Genomic DNA, 20,843 nt, shown 5'->3' on the forward strand with positions numbered 1-20,843 from the left:
GCCAACAGAGGTTGGTCTGCATTAGGTATCATAGAATGTTACAGCACGGAAGGAGGCCATTCGGCCCATCGTGCCTGTGCCGGCTCTTGAAAGAGCGATCCAATTAGTCCCACCCCTTGCTCTTTCCCCCATAGCCCTGCAATTTTCTCCCCTTCAACTATTTATCCAATTCCTCTTTGAAAGTTACTGTTGAATCTGCTGCCACTAATTCTAACAACTTGCTGCGTGAAACATGTTCTCTTCATCTCCCCTCTGGCTCTTTTGCCAATTACCTTAAATCTGTGCCCTCTGGTCACTGACCCTTCTGCCACTGGAAACGGTTACTCCTTATTTACTCTTATCAAAACCATTCACGATGTTCACCATCACCTTCTCAGGGCAACTAGAGATAGCCAGCACCAAACTGGATTTATATAACGCCTTTAACGTAGAAAAATTATCCAAGGTGATTCGCAGAGGTGTGAGGGGAAAAAATGGAGGCCATACCAAGGAAAGAGGTATTGGGCAGGTAGAGAGCAAGGTCTCCTCTACACTGGGGTCACCAAACGCAGATTGGGTGACAGCTCTGTTCCGTCCGTAAGGGTGACCCTGTGCTTCCGGTCGCCTGTCACTTTAATTCTTTGCTCCACTTCCATTCTGATCTCTCCATCCTCGGCCTCCTACACTGTTCCAATGAAGCTCAACGTAAACTTGAGGAACAGACCTCATCTTTCGTTTAGGCACTTTACAGCCTTCTGGACTTGTTATGTCTTCAGATGCTCTGATAATGACTCCACGAGGCAATGTATTGTACTTGAACTGTAGTGACCTTAGTCCATTTAATGTAACTCCAGAGTGAGGATCACACCTGGTGGCCTGCCTTTTATACTAGGCCTGGCACACCTGTACAGGTAACCTACAAGTCTCCTGCTGCAGTGCCCTCTGGTGGCACACCTTAGTGACCCATACAGCTGGTGTACAAGTTTCCCATAGTAGTGCCCTCTGGTGGCACATCATATGTAATAGTACAAACAGTAAACATGTTTGGATACATGACAGGACTCAACATCGAGTTCAACAATTTCAGACCATAACCTTTGCCCCTATTTTTTATTCCCATGGCAGCTGTTAATTCTGCTATTCCCATAAACACCCTATCTAGACCCATCTTTTGTTTCTTAACTTGCCCCATTACCGTCTCCTTTTGCCTTGTAACATCATCCCTTTTTGACTCTTAATCCCTTCTGCCTTCCACCTTTTCACTGACCTTCCCTTTTGTTCTTTCCTCCCCTCCCTCCTTTCCCTGCTCCTATACTTGCTTAAGAATGTTACATCTCCAACTTTTTCCAGTTCTGACGAAGGGTCAGCGACCTGAAACGTTAACTCTGTTTCTCTCTCCACCGATGCTGCTATCATTTTCAAGGACCTCAAAACTGTAAAGTTCCTTACTTGGAATCAGAGAATGATGCAGCCCGCCGTGCCTGTGCTGGCTCTTTGGTAGAGCTACACTTTTCAACCTTGGTGATGCTGAGTGTTTGAAGCATTTTCTGTTTTTATTTTAGAGAGCATGGGGTTGGAAGCTCAGCTCAGAGTTGAGTAGGTCACCGGTGTTGTGAATATGGCCGGGGTGGGGTCGGAGGCCAGGGTACAGAGTTTGTGCCAGGGGCCAAGACCATGATCGTCCCAGTGTTTATGTGGAGAAAATGTCATCTCTGACAACACAGGAATAAATGCAGCCCTGCCAGTGTCACCCGCATCTAGAGACTAAATAAAAGAATAGACAGGAGACCTGAAGGTAAAGAGCTGGTTTCTGGGTGTAGAAGGAGCCAAGCATCAGAACCTAGAAAAATCTAGTATGCATCAGATGTTTTTATTAATAGGAAACTTAGATAAAAGTGTAATGTATTTGCTTCATGGGTTCATAGCAACACATTGCTATCACGAACTAGTTGGTTTATTAGCGATGGTTTAACAATCACACTACACATTACCAGTTCATCCACCAGGCTCACAACCACCTGCCTCATCGTGGATGATCAAGACTCAACTGGCTGGAGTTTTATTGAGTCTTGTGAACACCACATGACTGGCTAAACCACTCACAGCTCGACAGCTCAATCAGCCTGTGAGCATGCTCACTGGGGCATACATTACAAAAGATACAGGCCATCACCAAGGTTGAAAAGTGTAGCTCTACAAAAGAGCCGGCACGGGCACGATGGGCTGCATCATTCTCTGATTCCAAGTAAGGAACTTTGCAGTTCTGAGGTCCTTGAAAGTGATAGCAGCATTAGGAGACAGTGTGACAGGAGACATTAGGCAACATTGTGAGATCTTAATTTCAACATAGTGAGAATGTAAGGAGAAGGATGAGTTTCCACAATGGTGATAAGAAGGAGCCAGAGAGGAAAGTCCAGAAAACAACAATAACAATGCATTTATATAGCGCCTTTTAATGTAGGAAAATGTCCCAGGGTGCTTCACTGGAGCGTTATCAGACAAACAATGACACCGACTCAAAGAAGGAGATATTAGGAATGGTGACAAAAAGCTTGGTGAAAGTGGCAGGTTTTAATGAGGATGTTCAAGGATGAGAGGTTTAAGGAGGGAATACCAGAGCTTAGGCGGCTGAAGGCACGGCCACCAATGGCGGGGGGGGCGAATGAAGCGGGGAGGCGTGAGAGGCCAGAGCAGGATGAACACAGTGTTGTCGGAGAGTTGTATCGTCATCATAGTATCAATAAAATAGAGACAAGAAAGATTGGGAGTAGGATATTCCCACATATATTATTCAGCTGCCAAGGCCCTAAGCTCTGGAATTCCTTCCACGAACCTCTCTACCCTTCTCTTCTCCTTTAAGGTGCTCCCTAAACCTACCTCTTTGACCAAGCTTTTGGTCACCAGCCTTAATATCTCCTGACCTGGCTCGGTGTCAAATGTTGATAACGCTCCTGTGAAGCGCCTTGGGATGTATTAATTCGTGAAATGAAGGAAGAAAGACTTGCATTTATATAGCGCCTTTTATGACCACCAGACGTCCCAAAGCGCTTTACAGCCAATAAAGTACTTTTGAAGTGTAGTCACTGCTGTAATGTGGGGAAAAGGTGATAGATAAATAAAAGTTGTTGCTGTTATATACTGTCAGCATCCAGCCACGGTGCGTGCGAGGGATTAGTTTTTTCGTGCCCACAACTGAAGTCTGGACTCACCTCCTTTGATTCAGGATCGTATAACAGACCAAGTCAGCTCAAGCCCCAAATTACAGTTTATTTCGGGAGTGACTCACGGCGATAACACTGCTGCAGTTTTGAAGTTTAAGACTCAAAATAAATAATTCTTAAAAAGTTTCAAATAAACTGGTGCCCACTGCACAGACATAAAACCCACACACACTGGGCTTCTGCACGCTGGTATTGAGGTAGTCAACATCAGCCTTGTTCAAGTTGTTAATTTCAAGTTATTTATAAGGAGCCTAAGTATTCATATTAATTTAGTGACTCACTGCTGCATGTCTCCCCCCTCCCCCAGTGTTGGATGCCTTACAGATGAAGAAGTTTCAAGGTTCAGTTGCTAGTCCGGGACGAGTTTGCTAATCTCGGGCAGCAGGGAAGGCCAGTGAGGTTGCTGTGTATTGCCTCGGCTCCACTCGGTTAGGATGATCATCCAGTGCCGATTGCTATTTCTTCCCAAAATCTTCCATTCCCATTCCTGACCTCTGTCCCTTCCCAATCGCTATTTGTTGCCACTCCTCACCTCAATCGTCAAGGGTTACGGGGAGCGGGCAGGAAAGTGTTGAGGCCAGGATCAGATCAGCCATGGCCTTATTGAATGGCGGAACAGGCTCGAGGGGCCGTACGGTCTACTCCTGCTCCTATTTCTTATGTTCATTCTCAATCCTGATCCCAATGGTTATTGCCTTTGATGTTCACAGTGATTATGTGGAGTAAATTACATCCCTGCCAACACAGAGATAAATCAAACCTCACCAGTGTCCACACCCAGCGAATAAATAAAAGAATACAAGTCATTATCCATTTCCACTCCTGATCTCTGTCCCTTCCCAATTGGGTCTAGTGAGAAGAAGGAACTGAAGGATATCCTTATTAGGTGGGAAATTGTGTTAGGGAAATTGATGGGATTGAAGGCTGTTAAATCCACGGTGGGCCTGATAGTCTGTATCCCAGAGTACTTAAGGAAGTGGCCCTAGAAATAGTGGATGCATTGATGATCATTTTCCAACAGTCTATCGATTCTGGATCAGTTCCTATGGACTGGAGGGTAGCTAATGTAACACCACTTTTTAAAAAAGGAGGGAGAGAGAAAACGGGTAATTATAGACCGGGTTAGCCTGCCATCAGTAGTGGGGAAAATGTTGGAATCAATCATTAAGGATGAAATAGCAGCGCATTTGGAAAGCAGTGACAGGATCGGTCCAAGTCAGCATGGATTTAATGAAAGGGAAATCATGCTTGACGAACCTTCTGGAATTTTTTGAGGATGTAACTAGCAGAGTGGACAAGGGAGAACCAGTGGATGTGGTGTATTTGGACTTTCGAAAGGCTTTTGACAAGGTCCCGCACAAGAGATTGTGTGCAAAATCAAAGCGCATGGTATTGGGGGTAATGTACTGACATGGATAGAGAACTGGTTGGCAGACAGGAAGCAGAGAGTCGGGATAAACGGGTCCTTTTCAGAATGGCAGGCAGTGACTAGTGGAGTGCCGCAGGGCTCAGTGCTGGGACCCCAGCTCTTTACAATATACATTAACGATTTAGATGAAGGAATTGAGTGTAATATCTCTAAGTTTGCAGATAACACTAAACTGGGTGGCAGTGTATGCTGTGAGGAGGACGCTAAGAGGTTGCAGGGTGACTTGGACCGGTTAGGTGATTGGGCAAATGCATGACAGATGCAGTATAATGTGGATAAATGTGAGGTTATCCATTTTGGGGGCAAAAACACGAAGGCAGAATATTATCTGAATGGCGGCAGATTAGCAAAAGGGGAGGTACAACGAGACCTGGGTATCATGGTTCATCAGTCATTGAAAGTTGGCATGCAGGTACAGCAGGTGGTGAAGAAGGCAAATGGTATGTTGGCCTTCATAGCTAGGGGATTTGAGTATAGGAGCAGGGAGGTCTTACTGCAGTTGTACAGAGCCTTGGTGAGGCCTCACCTGGAATATTGTGTTCAGTTTTGGTCTCCTAATCTGAGGAAAGACGTTCTTGCTATTGAGGGAGTGCAGCGAAGGTTCACCAGACTGATTCCCAGGATGGCAGGACTGACATATGAGGAGAGACTGGATCAACTGGGCCTTTATTCACTGAAGTTTCGAAGGATGAGAGGGGATCTCATATAAACATATAAGATTCTGATGGGACTGGACAGGTTAGATGCGGGAAGAATGTTCTCGATGTTGGGGAAGTCCAGATCCAGGAGACACAGTCTTAGGATAAGGGGTTGGCCATTTAGGACTGAGATGAGGAGAAACTTCTTCACTCAGAGAGTTGTTAACCTGTGGAATTCCCTGCTGCAGAGAGTTGTTAATGCCAGTCCATTGGATATATTCAAGAGGGAGTTAGATATGGCCCTTATGGCTAAAGAGATCAAGGGGTATGGCGAGAAAGCAGGAAAAGGGTACTGAGGGAATGATCAGCCATGATCTTATTGAATGGTGGTGCAGGCTCGAAGGGCCGAATGGCCTACTCCTGCACCTATTTTCTGTTTCTATGTTTCTATGTTTCTATGTTATCCATTCCTGCTCCCGATCGTTATCCCTTCCCGATCGCTTTCCATTCCCAATCACCATCAGATCTCACCCCCGATCTCTAGCCAGCGATCTCCTGCAGGAAAGTGCTGTATGTGAGTCAGGACCAAGATTTGGCTGTGAAGCTGATCTTCTCCCCCTCCCCCACGGTTGAAGAATCCATTCCACTCACTGTCAAGGCTCAAACATGAAGATTGGCTTCTTGGACTACTTACAAATGTTGAGTCACAAATGACCTTGGAGCCACAGAGCGTGATTTAAACAAGCTCTGGTAAATTTAGTAAATCTCAATGAATGTAAAACAAACGAGCTAGGCTCCCAATTCCAACGTTATCCACGGATGTCTTAATTGCATGTTTAAAAAGCAATCATTCCAGTTCAGCAGTTGGAAGTGGGCAGTCCTCACAAACACAGTTGTTACCGAGCAAGTTATGATCTGGAACACGCTGCCTGAAAGGAAGCAAATTCAATGGTAACTTTCAAAAGTGAATTGGATAAATGCTTGAAGGGGAAAACATTTGAAGGGCTATGGGGAAAGAGCAGGGAGGAGTGGGACTAATTGGATCACTCTTTCACAGAGCCGGCACAGACACGATGGGCGGAATGGCCTCCTTCTGTGCTGCATCATTCTATGATGCTATGATTTTATTTCAACACAGTGGTCAGTTGGGAGCAGGTAAAGTTCAAACCCAGGAGGAGTTGATGATGTATCCCTGCCCATTATATCGCAGACTCCCTGGATTAGTGTCAAGAATGCAGAACCATGTTTAGGATATCTGATGGGTCGCTGTAATGGAACGTGATATTTCTTTCATCAAACTGACAGCCAGTGGCACCTAACCAACCAGGAGCTGACGGATGGAGCGAGGCTCTCGATACCGGAATACATTCTTGTTTGGAAAGATTTTCTGTACAAGAGTTCCAATGCATTGCATACCTTTCATTGAAACCCTCATCCATGCCTTTGTTATCTCTAGACTTGATTACTCCAACTCACTCCTGGCTGGCCTCCCACATTCTACCCTACGTAAACTTGAGGTGATTCAAAACTCGGCAACCCGTGTCCTAAGTCACAAACACCCATCACCACTGTGCTTTCTGACCTGCATTGGCTCCCGGTTAAACAGGGCCTTGATTTCAAAATTCTCATCCTTGTTTATAAATCACTCCATGGCCTCGCCCCCTCCCTATCTCTGTAATCTTTTTCAGCCTCACAACCCCACAAGATGTCTGCGTTCCGCAAATTCTGCCCTCTTGAACATCCCTCATGACAACTGTTCAACATTGGTGGCCATGCCTTCAGTTGCCTGGGCCCAAACTCTGGTACTCCTTCCCTAGACCTCTCTACCTATCTTTCCTCCTTTAAGATACTCCTTAAAACCTACCTCTTCAACCAAGCTTTTGGTCATCTGCCTTAATTTCTTCTTTTGTGGCTCGGTGTCAAATGTATCTGTTTTGTCTTATAACACTGCTGTGAAGTGCCTTGGGGCATTTTACTATGTTAAAGGCGCTATATGAATAAAATTTATTATTATTATTATTTCAGTACAGAGAATATGGCCCAGTAAGCAGTGAGATACGCTATCTCATGGGTAACTAGGAACACTACATCATAAGAACATAAGAAATAGGAGCTGGAGTAGACCATTTGACCCCTTGAGCCTGCTCCGCTATTTAATACAATCATGGCTGATCTGATCTTGGGCTCAGCTCCACTTCCCTGCCCGCTCCCCATAGCCCTTTATTCCCTTATCGCTCAAAAATCTGCCTATCTCCACCTTAAATATATTCAATGACCCAGCCTCCAGAGCTCTCTGGGGCAGCGAATTCCACAGATTTACGACCCTCTGAGAGAAGAAATTTCTTCTCATCTCAGTTCTAAATATTCTGAAACTATGCCCCCTAGTTCTAGATTTCCCCCACGAGGGGAAACATCCTCGCTGCATTCACCCTGTCGAGCCCCCTCAGTATCTTATATGTTTCAATAAGATCACCTCTCATTCTTCTAAACTCCAATGAGTATAGGCCCAACCTGCTCAACCTTTCTTCATAAGTCAACCCCATCATTTCAGGAATCAACTGAGTGAACCTTCTCTGAACACCCTAATCTCTGGGTGATTTCTGAATGAACTGTGCACAGCAGACTGCTTAAAACTGTCTCCACAAAGACAAGCTCTCTCATGTATCATCATAGGCAGTCCCTCAGAATCGAGGAAAGTCTTGCTTCCACTCCTGAAGAGAGTTCTTTGGTGGCTGAACAGTGAAATACGAGAGCCACAGACTCTGTCATAGGTGGGACAGATAGTTGTTGAGGGGAGGGGTGGGTGGGGAGTCTGGTTTGCCGCAAGCTCTTTCCGCAGCCTGCACTTGATTTCTGCATGCTCTCGGTGTTGAGACTCGAGGTGCTCAGCGCCCTCTCGGATGCACTTTCTCCACTTAGGGCGGTCTTGGGCCAGGGACTCCCAGGTGTCAGTGGGGATGTCGCACTTTATCAGGGAGGCTTATAATTAATGTACGTTCAAGAAAAAAATATCGGGGCTGATTTCCCTGACCTCTGCCGCCAAGGAATGCCTATTTCCTAGGTGCACAGGCCAGGAAAAATGGGACACGGAGCAATTACACCGAGACTCTGTTCCTTTTATGTTGCCGTGGGATTTACAGGGTTTCCCTGGTGACATCTGCCTCTAAATTAAGCGCTAAAGATGACTACATTAGGCCTGGTGCTGAGGACTCCCTCCTGGCTCATCCTGCTGTGTGGCTGGGCTGGGATTCCACCCGCTGTGTGGCTGCACAGTTCCTCCTCTCTCCTACTGGTATTTCCAGCCCCATTCCAGGGACGTGAACATACAATCTAGGCTGACGCTCCAGTGCAGTGCTGAGGGGGTGCTGCACTGTTGGAGGTGCCGTCTTTCAGACGAGATGCTAAACCGAGGCCCCGTCTGCTCTCTCAGGTGGAAATAAAATATCCCATGGCACTATTTCGAAGAAGAGCAGGGGAGTTATCCCTGGTGTCCTGGGGCCAATATTTATCCCTCAATCAACATAACAAAAACAGATTATCTGGTCATTATCACGTTGCTGTTTGTGGGAACTTGCTGTGTACAAATTGGCTGCCGCACTTCCTACATTACAACAGTGACTACACTTCAAATAATACTTCATTGGCTGTAAAGTGCTTTGAGATGTCCAGTGGTCGCGATAGGCGCTATATAAATGCAAGTCTTTCTTTATGTGGAAGCAAGATCTCAGCAGGTCGGGGAGTTGTGTCCTGCACAGCGTGTTGGAGCATTTCTCCAACTGGGGCTCCAGTAAGATATATGATTTGGCATTACTGTCATTGGCAAATAGTGAGTGAATAAGCAGATCTGTAACATCAAACAGCATCCTTCATATATCATTATATCCCTCCTTAGGTCTGGCCCGGATCAGCCCACTGTGACTCGTGACATTGTACGACAATACCTTCAGCAACGCCCTGACCAGACCGTGCTGATTCTTCATGCTAAGGTTGCTCAGAAATCATACGGGAATGAAAAGAGGTAAGAGGGCACAACCTTAGATCTCAGACCTAAGATATATATATAGATAACCTTTGAAAGTATTTTGGGAGTCTAGGACCAGGGTTCACAGTCTCAGAATAAGGGGTCAGCCATTTAGAACCGAGAGAAATTTCTTCACTCAGAGAGTTGTGAATGTTTAGAATTCTCTACCCCAGAGAGCTGTGGAGGCTCAGTCGTTGAGTATATTCAAGGCAGAGATCGATAGATTTTTGGATATTCAGGGAATCAAGGGATATGGGGATAGTGCAGGAAAGTGGAGTTGAGGTAGAAGATCAGCCATGATCTCATTGAATGGCGGAGCAGGCTCGAGGGGCCCTATGGCCTACTCCCGCTCCTAATTCTTATGTTCTTAGTTACATTTTATTTCACTGCTCACGAGCTGCCCACTTTCTATGGTTTCAGTTCAGTATCGGTAGCCATCACTGCAATAACTTATAAAGTGAGTGATTATGAGTGTGACAGTTCCCCTAATTGAGAGTTAGAGAGATATTCTCAGGGTCAATGTACACAGGGGACAAAGTCCACTTATGGGAACCAGTGAGAGAGAGAGAGAGAGAAGTTCATTCAGCTTGCAACACTAGTTTGAGTCGATTGGACCTATACTCTCTGGAGTTTAGAAGAATGAGAGGTGGTCTCATTGAAACATACAAGATTCTGAGGGGGACTGACAGGGTAGATGCTGAGAGGTTGATTCCCCTGGCTGGAGAATCTAGAACTAGTGGGTATAGTCTCAGGATTGTGATATCTTCTGTACGACCTCACAAACACACAGGCTTTAAGATGGCTGATAACTTCAGGAAACTGTCAGGTGACCTGTTCCCTCTTTATTGTTGTAAACAGCAATGGCTGCATCACCACAGTAGTCCACTGGGTGGAGCTAAATATATATTACATTTCTCCCTCCTTAATGAAGAAGTAATTATAACAGCAATCATCATACATAACTTGCATGGTTATACATAACAAAGGATATGGACTTATTTTTGCCATATTTACAAATCAAACTTAACCACTTGTTTTCTGTTTTGAAGAGGATACCTTCACTCTCGAACAGAACTTTCTAAACATGGTGTTGAACTTAGACTCATTCTAGGCAGATCCTGAGGAAAGTTTTCCTGCAAGGGATGCCCTTGATCTACATTTGAACTCTCTACAACTTCAGAATGTTTGTCTGCCTGACTTGGACTCAGACTTAAATTCTGACTTTCTCGTGGACTTGTTTCTAGTACAACTGATGTAGGATTTGCTACTTTACTTGTATCAAAACTATCTGATGAGTCAGAAATAATCGAATCATTCCAACCTTCAACTCCTTCCACATCTGTAGGTAAAATATGATCAGTGAACAAACCTAACCTGTCAATGATCAAACATCTTGACCAAATATGTCCGAGGACCATACATCTTCACCACTCTTCCTGGTAACCACTTTAACCATTTATGGTGATGGTTCTTCACCCTAAACTTCTGATTTAATTTCACACTTCTCCTTTTTACTCTACCTCGATCATGATTCTCTTTCTGTTTTAATTGTTTCTCTTCTACGGACTGTGCCAAATTTGGTTTTAACAACGAGAATCTGGTTCATGGCTATCATTTGAGAAACAATACTGCTGGTGTTCTACCAGTTGTTGTATGAGGAGTATTATGATACGTAATTAGAAAATTAGCCAATTTTTGATCCAATGACAATTGTCGTTTCTTTGGATTTGGAGCCCAACATCTGTTCTATGAGGGCATGTTTTACAATTTGTACAGTGCACTCTGCTGCACCATTTGAAGCAGGGTGGTATGGTGGAACCTTGGTATGTTTCGCACCATTTTTGCTCATGAACTGTGCAAATTCTTCTGAACGAAATTGTGGTCCATTATCAGAAACAATTTCTTCTGGCAGGCCAAATGAAGAAAATACATTTTGCAAAATGTCTAATATTTTACTTGTTATTTTCCACGTTGGAAACACCTCAACCCACTTCGAATGGCTATCAATCACAATGAACAATTGTTGTCCTTCTAGCTCAGCTAAATCGATATATAGCCTTTGCCACACCCTGGTAGGCCATTTCCATGGCTGTAATGGTACTGGTGGTGGTTGCTTGCTTACCGATTGACATGTTGTACACTGACTCACAATGTATATATCTTTATCTAAACTTGGCCACCATAAGTAACTGCGTGCAAAACTCTTGGTCAAGCACATTCCCAGGTGCTGGTCATGAAGATCTGCTAATAATTTGGACCTGAATTTATTTGGTATAACCACTCTTGCACCCCACATGATATAATCTCTATCAACTGATAATTCATTTCTACGAATGAAGAAAAGATGAATATCTTTCTCTAATACCTGATTTGGTCAGCCATTTGTGATGTAATCATACACCTTTGACATCACTGGATCATGTTTGGTTGCTCTACCAATCTCTTCAGCTGTGATTGGCAGTTCATCAATGTATGAAAAATAAAACACTTCTTCCCTATCAGGTGTAACTTGTGATGAGGAAGACAATCTAGACATAGCATCAGCATTACTGTGATCAGCTGATCATCTGTAATCAATATCTTATGTATATGTAATCAAAGCACATCTCTGCATTCGGGCTGCAGCTAATGTTGGAACTGGGGACATTGGATGGAGGATTGCTGTCAGGGGCTTATGGTCCGTAACGATGGTAAACTTATGACCATACAAGTATTTGCGGAACCTGTTGACCCCAAAAATTAATGCCAAAGCTTCTTTTTCGATTTGTGCATAATTACGCTCACTAGCACTGAGAGTGTATGAAGCAAAAGCAATTGGTCTCTCCTCCCCATTATGTAATACATGAGAGATCACTGCCCCAACTCCATACGGAGAGGCATCACATGCTAGCTTGATCTCCTTCGATACGTCATAGTGAACTAACATGATGCTCTCCACCAATTTGCTTTTACACTCCTTGAATGCTGCGTCGCATTCTTCTGACCACTTGCACGGGACCTGTTTTTTCAACAGCTCATTCAGTGAATATAACACGGTAGCCAAATTTGGTAGAAACTTCCCATAATAGTTCAAAAGACCCCAAAATGATCGAAATTCAGTGACAATCTTGGGAGTGGGTGCATTTCTAATTGCATCCAGCTTTCCCTTGGTTGGAATTAAACCATCTTTGTCTACTCTGTACCCTAAGTACTGCACTGAGTTTTGAAATAACTGATTGCTCGCAAGTGTGACTGGCACTCTGTGCTTCTCTAGCCATTTGAGGACTTCATTCAATATGTTATTATGGATTTGCCAGTTTGTTGCTGAAATTAGTATGTCATCTACATAACATACTATCCCTTCAATGCCTTGCAAAATCTGGTTCATCACCCCTTGAAATATGACAGGGGCGGAAGACACTCCAAATGGTAGCCTATTAAATTGATGTAGGCCTAGATGAGTATTTATCGTCAAGCATGACTTGAACTCCTCATCTAGTTCAAGTTGTAAGTAGGCATTTGTAAGATCTAACTTTGAGAAGATCTGATCACCTGTCAGTGTTGTGAACAAATCTTCTACATTTGGCAATGTATTGGGGAGATTACCCTCCATAACCTGGTTTACGGTTACTTTATAATCACCACACAACCTTATCTTACCGTCGGACTCAGGTACAACAACAATGGGTGTAGCCCAATTACATTGATCTATCTTAAGATAATGTTCTCAGTCTCTAGTCTTTTGAGTTCTTGCTCAACTTTCTTCTTGTGTGTATGGTACGGGACATGGCTTGGAGTAAACTGGTCTAGCGTCCTTCTGTACCCTGACACTCGCCTTGAAGCCTTGGATCAGACTGCCTGTTTCACATAACACCTTCGGATATTTCTTGATGACGTCATCCTTTGATGCAAATCTCGTTTCAACACGAAAAATCTCACTCCAATCCAGCTTCAGTGACCCCAACCAATTTCTTCCTAGTAATGCAGGCTTGTCTCCTGCCACCATTAAGAGGGCCAAGCTCTGAAATTGATCCTTGTATTTCACTGGTACTGTGATACGACCTATCACAGGAATGTTTACTCCTGTGTAGCCTCGCAGCTCTATCTTGGATTTCTCCAATGGGAAATCACGCAATTTGTTAAGGTATAGTGATTCCGGTACTACACTCTTGGATGCACCAGTGTCGATTTCCATGGGTATCTTGTTTCCTGCAACATCTACTTGGATGATGATACTTTTAGAATCGCTGTTAGATACCCTCATGCTCCTGATGATGTATATCTCTTCATCCTGTTGCTTTTCTTCCATGCTATGTAGTCTCTGGGGATTTCTACTTATAGCCTTGAAAGTTGGTTTACTCTTCAGTTGGCATGCCTTTGCAAGATGCCCAGTTTTCCTACAGAAGAAACACTCTGCCTTCACATATGGACAACTTTGAGCAATGTGTTGTCCCAGGCACCTACAGCATGACTTCTTCAGTGTATTGCTATCTTGGCCAGTTTCTGAGGCCTTGGGACCCAACTCCCTTTTTATTTTTAACCTGCAGGTGACGACATTCAAGGTGAATCACCTGCAGGTTAAAAATAAAAATCATTGAAGGTTGACATGCAGGTACAGCAGGTGGTTAAGAAAGCAAATGGCATGTTGGCCTTCATAGCGAGGGGATTTGAGTACAGGGGCAGGGAGGTGTTACTACAGTTGTACAGGGCCCTGGTGAGGCCACACCTGGAGTATTGTGTACAGTTTTGGTCTCCTAACTTGAGGAAGGACATTCTTGCTATTGAGGGAGTGCAGCGAAGGTTCACCAGACTGGGATGGTGGGACTGACATATCAAGAAAGACTGGATCAACTGGGCTTGTATTCACTGGAGTTCAGAAGAATGAGAGGGGATCTCATAGAAACGTTTAAAATTCTGATGTGTTTAGACAGGTTAGATGCAGGAAGAATGTTCCCAATGTTGGGGAAGTCCAGAACCAGGGGTCACAGTCTAAGGATAAGGGATAAGCCATTTAGGACCGAGATGAGGAGAAACTTCTTCACCCAGAGAGTGGTGAACCTGTGGAATTCTCTACCACAGAAAGTTGTTGAGGCCAATTCACTAAATATATTCAAAAAGGAGTTAGATGTAGTCCTTACTACTAGGGGGAATCAAGGGGTATGGCGAGAAAGCAGGAATGGGGTACTGAAGTTGCATGTTCAGCCATGAACTCATTGAATGGTGGTGCAGGCTCTAAGGGCCGAATGGCCTACTCCTGCACCTATTTTCTATGTTTCTATGTTTCTATGACACGAAATATTATGAAATTCTTGGGAATATTAGTCAGCCATGTCCATTGACATAGCTATCTGACAAGCTAAATTAATAGTCAAGTTAGGGGTTGTCAATAACTCTCTACTGATCACTTCATTTTCCATCCCACAAACAAAGCGGTTACGCAATGCTCGGTCCTGAAAGTTTCCGAAATAACAGTGAATAGATAGCTCCTTTAATGCTACAATGTACTCACTGATACTTTTGTCGGTTAACTAATATCATATTCCGAAACGATAACTTTCAACAATTTTCAGGGGCTCAGGACTGTAGTGCTGTTCTCTGCTTAAGTAATGTGTCCTTTGGCACAAGCTAATTTTTCAGGGTTTCACACACCTCAGGGCCTGCTTCAGTTAAGAAAATAGCCCGTTTTCTTTCCAACACCACCTGGTTACAGTTTTCATCATCAGGGACTTCGATGATACTATTCGCAGTGAAAATCATTTCTAGCCGCTCCACATATGCTCCGAAAGTTTCACAGTGCTGTTGAAACTTACCCAAGTGCCCTATTATTCCCATAGGCGCAGCTATCTGGACTCTGGCAGTTCAGCCAAGTGTGCTTGTAATTTACCTTTGATTTTTTGCTGTTAATCAAAACAAAGAAGCTCTCAAAGTCTCTCTGTTGGTTGGTTAAATCATCCACCAACAAAAATTTTAGCTAGGTTATCCAGAAATCCTATCCTTCGTCACCAATGTGATATCTTCTATCCGACCTCACAAGCACACAGGCTTTAAGATGGCTGATAACTTCAGGAACCTGTCAGGTGACCTGTTGCCTCTTTATTGTTGTAAACAGCAATGGCTGCATTACCACAGTAATCCACTGGGTGGCGCTATATATATATATATATTACAAGGCTAAGGGGTTGGCCATTTAAGACTGAGATGAGGAGAAATTTTTTCACTCAGAGGGCTGTGAATCTTTGGAATTCTCTGCCCCAAAAGACCGTATGCCGGGTCTCTCAATATATTCAAGGCTGGCTGAGATCGATAGATTTTTGGAGTCTAGGGGAATCAAGGGATATGGAGATCGGGCGGGAAACTGGAGTTGTGGTCAAAGATCAGTCATGATCTTATTGAAGGGTGGAGCAGACTCGAGGGGCCGACTGGCCTACTCCTGCTCCTAGTTCTTATGTTTGTGTGCACAGGCTAAAATCAAGCTAATAACTTGACTGATGGAAGGTTTACTTTAAACTCCCATTTTAGGTTTTTCTGCCCTCCGCCCTCTGTCTACCTGAGCGGTCCGGGATGGAGAATAAAACACGAGCAACTCAAATGTAAGGAAGTCTTAACATTAACCGGGGTATTTACTTAGCAATTACGTGGCGTTTGGAGGGAATCTATTATTCAGGATCTGCATGCCACGGCAAGACTGACAGACGGAGAAAGGTCAGACAGAAAGGCATTGGCTAAGGGCACGAGATGTTTTGCGGTCGGAAATGACGGAGAGGAAAGGACCGCCTGGCGCATCGATCCCGCCGCACGCACGTTGTGATGGCGGAAGCCTCTTGGTTAGAAACCCATACAGCACAGAGGAGGCCTCTTTGACACGCGCCTCCCCACCATCAGCCATGTAACCTCCGAGGAGAGGCCAAAAAAAAACTCATAGACAATTCAGGGAAAAAGAACGATTCCTCTCCGACACCCCAACCCCCCCCCCCAGACCCCCGCCCTCCCCCCCGACCACCCCCCCCTCCCCCCCCGCACCCCTTTAGGCGATTGCCAGGAATTTCTGCCTTTCAAATAACTTGGCCCGCTCCCGCGTTTCTCCGATTGGCTGACCAGGAGAGAGGTTGAATTTGCAGGGTCATGTGCGCGCTAGCTGAAGTATTACAATTTAAAAAAATGTTTATTTAAAAAAAAAAACTAGCACTTGGGGCACTTTAGTGCAGCGTACGAGCACACTGACCTTTCACCTCTCGGGCCTGGTTCACATCGATAAGGCGACGGTTGTTCGGCTGCAAGGGCTCCGATGGGAAATGGGTTTGGAGCAGCATCGACCCACTGGGCATGGGCACACGGCACAGCAGTGCACACGATCTGCCACCACATTGGCCATCGCACACTTGGTGGGAAGTGTGGCCCAATGGCACTGCCCGTTTGAGGTTGAGGTATACTGCCTAACACGTTACTCTGTAGTTGGTTTGCGCTTGGAATGCTTGAGTGCCTGAAATGAGAAAGTGTCTTACAGAGAATGTACAGCACAGAAACAGGCCACTTGGACCAACAGGTCCGTGCCTGTAGATACGCTCCACACCAGCCTCCTCCCACCCTATCAGCACATCCTTCTATTCCTTTCTCCTCCATGTGTTTACCTCGCTTCCTCTTTAAATGCATCTATACTACATACACATACAAGATTCTGAAGGGGATTGACCGGGTAGATGCAGCGATGTTGTTTCCTCCTGGCTGGAGACTAGAACTCGGGGGCACAGTCTCAAGATAAGGGGTCAGCCATTTAAGACAGAGATGAGGAGGAATTTCTTCACTAAAAGGGTGGTGAATCTCTGGAATTCTCTGCCCCAGAGGGCTGTGGATGCGGAGGCTCTGAGTATATTCAAGGCTGCGATCCATTGATTTTTGGAGTACAGGTTGAGCATCTGAAATCCGGAGTTTCGGAATTGTGATATATTCACAGAGCACAGCACACAGAGCTCTTAACATGGCAGGCAGCTCTCTCGGAAGCTTCCGGAATCTGCCTGGTTCTGTTTATTATCAACTCCGCAGTGCAGTACACAATACGTCCACATCCACAGTATGGAGCTACAAACATTACAAGCTTACAGACATTACACTTCTCCCTCCTTAATGAAGAAGTTATTATAACAAACATCATACATAACTTTCATGTTTATACATATTTACAAATTCAACTTTACCACTTGTTTTCTGTTTCGAAGAGGATACCTTCGTTCTCGAACAGAACCCTCCAAACATTGTGTCGATTTCACATTCATTTGAGGCTCATCCCGAGGAACATTTTCCTCCATGGAATTTCCTTGATTTTCATTTGAACTCACTCTAACTTCAGGCTCTTTGTTTTCCTGACTCGGACTCAGACTTTCATTCTGATTCTCTCCTGGATTTGTTTCCAGTACATTGGATTTAGGATTTGCTACTGGTGTATCAAACTATCTGATGACTCAGAAATAATTGAATCATTCCCATCTTCAACTCCTTCCATGTCTGTAGGTAAAATATGATCAATATGAACAAATCTAACCTGCCCATTATCAAATGCCTTTACCAAATATGTGCGAGGACCACATATCTTCACCACTCTTCCACTTTAACCATTTATGGTAATGGTTCTTCACTCTAACCTTCTGGTTTAATTTCACACTTCTCTCTTTTACTCTACCTCTATCAAGATTCTCTTTCTGTCTTAATTGTGTCTCTTCTACGGACTGTGCCAAATTTGGTTTTAACAACGAGAATCTGGTTCGTGGCTGTCGCTTGAGAAACAACTCTGCTGGTGTTCTACCAGTAGTTGTATGAGGAGTATTTCAATATGTAATCAAAAAATTAGCCAATTTGTGATTCAATGACAACTGTCGTTTCCTTGGATCTGGATCTAACATTTGTTTGATGAGGGCACGTTTGAGAATTTGTATAGTGCGCTCTGCTGCACCATTCGAAGCAGGATGGTATGGTGGAACCTTGGTATATTTCACACCATTTTTGCTCGTGAATTGTGCAAATTCTTCTGAATGAAATTGTGGTGCATTATCCAAAACAATTTCTTCAGGGAGGCCAAATGAAGAAAATAATTTTCGCAAAATGTCCAATGTTTTATTTGTTATTTTCCACATTGGAAACACCTCAACCCATTTTGAATGGCTATCAATCACAATGAACAATTGTTGTCCTTCTAACTCAGCAAAATCAATATGTAGCCTTTGCCACACCCTGGGAGGCAATTTCCATGGCTGTAATGGTACTGCTGGTGGTTGCTTGCTTACCGATTGACATGTCGTACACTGACCCACGATGCACTCTATATCTTTATCAAGACCTGGCCACCATAAATAACTGTGTGCAAAACGCTTGGTCAAGCACATTCCCAAGTGCCGGTCATGGAGGTCTCCTAATAATTTGGACCTGAATTTAATTGGTATAACCACTCTTGTATCCCACATGATATAATTTTATCGACTGATAATTCATTCCTACGAATGAAGAATGGATGTGTATCTTTGTCTGTTACCTGGTTTGGCCATCCATTTGCAATATAATCATACACCTTTGACATCACTGGGTCACGTTTGGTTGCTCTACCAATCTCTTCAGCTGTGACTGGCAGTTCATCAATGTATGAAAAATAAAACACTTCTTCCCTATCGGGTGTAACTTGTGATGGGGAAGGCAATTTCGACATTGCATCAGCATTACTGTGACCAGCTGATCGTCTGTATTCAATATCATATGTATACGCTGACAAAATCAAAGCCCATCTCTGCATTTGGGCTGCAGCTAAGGTTGGAACTGGGGACTTTGGATGGAGGATTGCTGTTGGGGGCTTATGGTCTGTAACGATGGTAAACTTACGACCATACAAGTATTTGTGAAACTTCTTGACCCCAAAAATTAATGCCAAAGCTTCCCTTTCAATTTGCGCATATTTACTCTCACTGGCACTGAGTGCGTGAAGCAAAAGCAATTGGTCTCTCCTCCCCACTACTTAATACATGAGAGATCACTGTCCCAACTCCATACAGAGAGGCATCACATGCTAGCTTAATCTCCTTAGATATGTCATAGTGAACTAACATGGTGCTCTCTAACAATTTGCTTTTACACTCCTTGAATGCTGTATCGCATTCTTTTGACCACTTCCAATGGACCTGCTTTTTCAAAGGTTCATTCAGTGGATGTAATACTGTAGCCAGATTTGGTAGGAACTTCCCATAATAGTTCAAAAGACCCAAGAATGAACAAAGTTCAGTGATATTCCTGGGAGTGGGTGCATTTCTAATTGCATCCAATTTTCCTTGGTTGGATGTAAACCATCTTTGTCTACTCTGTACCCTAAGTACTCCACTGAATTTTAAAATAACTCACACTTACGAGCAGACACTCGTATTCTGTGCTTCTCTAACCGTTTGAGGACTTCAATCAATATTTATTATGAATTTGCCTATTTGGTGCTGAAATTAGTATGTCATCCAAAAAACATACTACCCCTTCAATACCTTGCAAAATCTGGTTCATCACCCCTTGGAATATGGCAGGGGCGGAAGACACTTCAAACGGTATCCTATTAAATTGATATAGGCCTAGATGAGTATTTATAGTCAAACATGACTTGGACTCCTCATCTAGTTCAAGCTGTAAGTAGGCATTCGTAAGATCCAGTTTTGAGAAGATCTGACCACCTGTCAGTGTTGTGAACAAATCTTCTATATTCGGCAATGTATTGGGGACATTACCCTCTAGAACCTGGTTTACAGTTACTTTATAATCACCACACAATCTTACCTTACCATCGGACTTAGGTACAACAACAATGGGTGTAGCCCAATTACATCGATCTATCTTACAAATAATGTTCTCAGTCTCTAGTCTTTTGAGTTCTTGCTCAACTTTCTCCTTGAGTGCATATGGTACGGAACGCGGCTTGTAGTAAACCGATCTAGCGTCCTTCTGTACCCTGACACTCAGCTTGAAGCCTTGGATCGGACTGCCCGTTTTGCAGAACACCTTCGGATACTTCTTGATAACCTCATCCGTTGATGAAAATCTCGCTTCCACACAGAAAATCTTACTCCAATCCAGCTTCAGTAAGCTCAACCAATTTCTTCCGAGTAAGGCAGGCTTGTCTCCTTTCACTACTATTAGAGGCAAGTTCTGAAATTGATCTTTATATTTCACCGGTACGGTGATACGACCTACCACAGGAATTTTCTCTCCCGAGTAGCCTCGCAGCTCTATCTTGGATTTCTCCAGTTGGAAATCATGCAATTTGTCACGGTACAGTGACTCTGGTACACTCACGGATGCACCCATGTCAATTTCCATTGGTATCTTGAATCCCGCAACATCTATGTGGATTTTGATGCTTTCCGAATCGCTGTCCGTTAACCTCGTGCTCCTGATGACGTGTAACTCTAACATCTCCTCGTCCTGTTGTTGTTCTTCCATGCTATGTAGTCTCTTGGGATTTCTACTCATAGCTTTGAACTCTGGACTCGTAGCTTTAAAAGCTGGTTTACCCTTCAGTCGGCATGCCTTTGCAAGATGCCCAGACTTCCTGCAGAAGAAAC

The 20,843-nt window shown here is 44.1% G+C and overlaps 1 protein-coding gene across 1 annotated transcript in view; it reads left to right on the forward strand.

The window, feature by feature from the left end:
• The window catches only part of rbpjl (recombination signal binding protein for immunoglobulin kappa J region-like), a 75,832-nt gene that overhangs the window by 21,747 nt on the left and 33,242 nt on the right, over nt 1-20,843 (forward strand). The window contains exons 3-4 of the mRNA XM_070894905.1: nt 9,160-9,285; nt 15,787-15,857. Of these exons, the coding sequence (XP_070751006.1) occupies nt 9,160-9,285; nt 15,787-15,857 (197 nt within the window). The remainder of the gene's footprint in view (nt 1-9,159; nt 9,286-15,786; nt 15,858-20,843) is intronic.

Source organism: Pristiophorus japonicus, chromosome 12, assembly GCF_044704955.1.
Source record: "Pristiophorus japonicus isolate sPriJap1 chromosome 12, sPriJap1.hap1, whole genome shotgun sequence".
Lineage (NCBI taxonomy): Eukaryota > Metazoa > Chordata > Chondrichthyes > Pristiophoridae > Pristiophorus > Pristiophorus japonicus.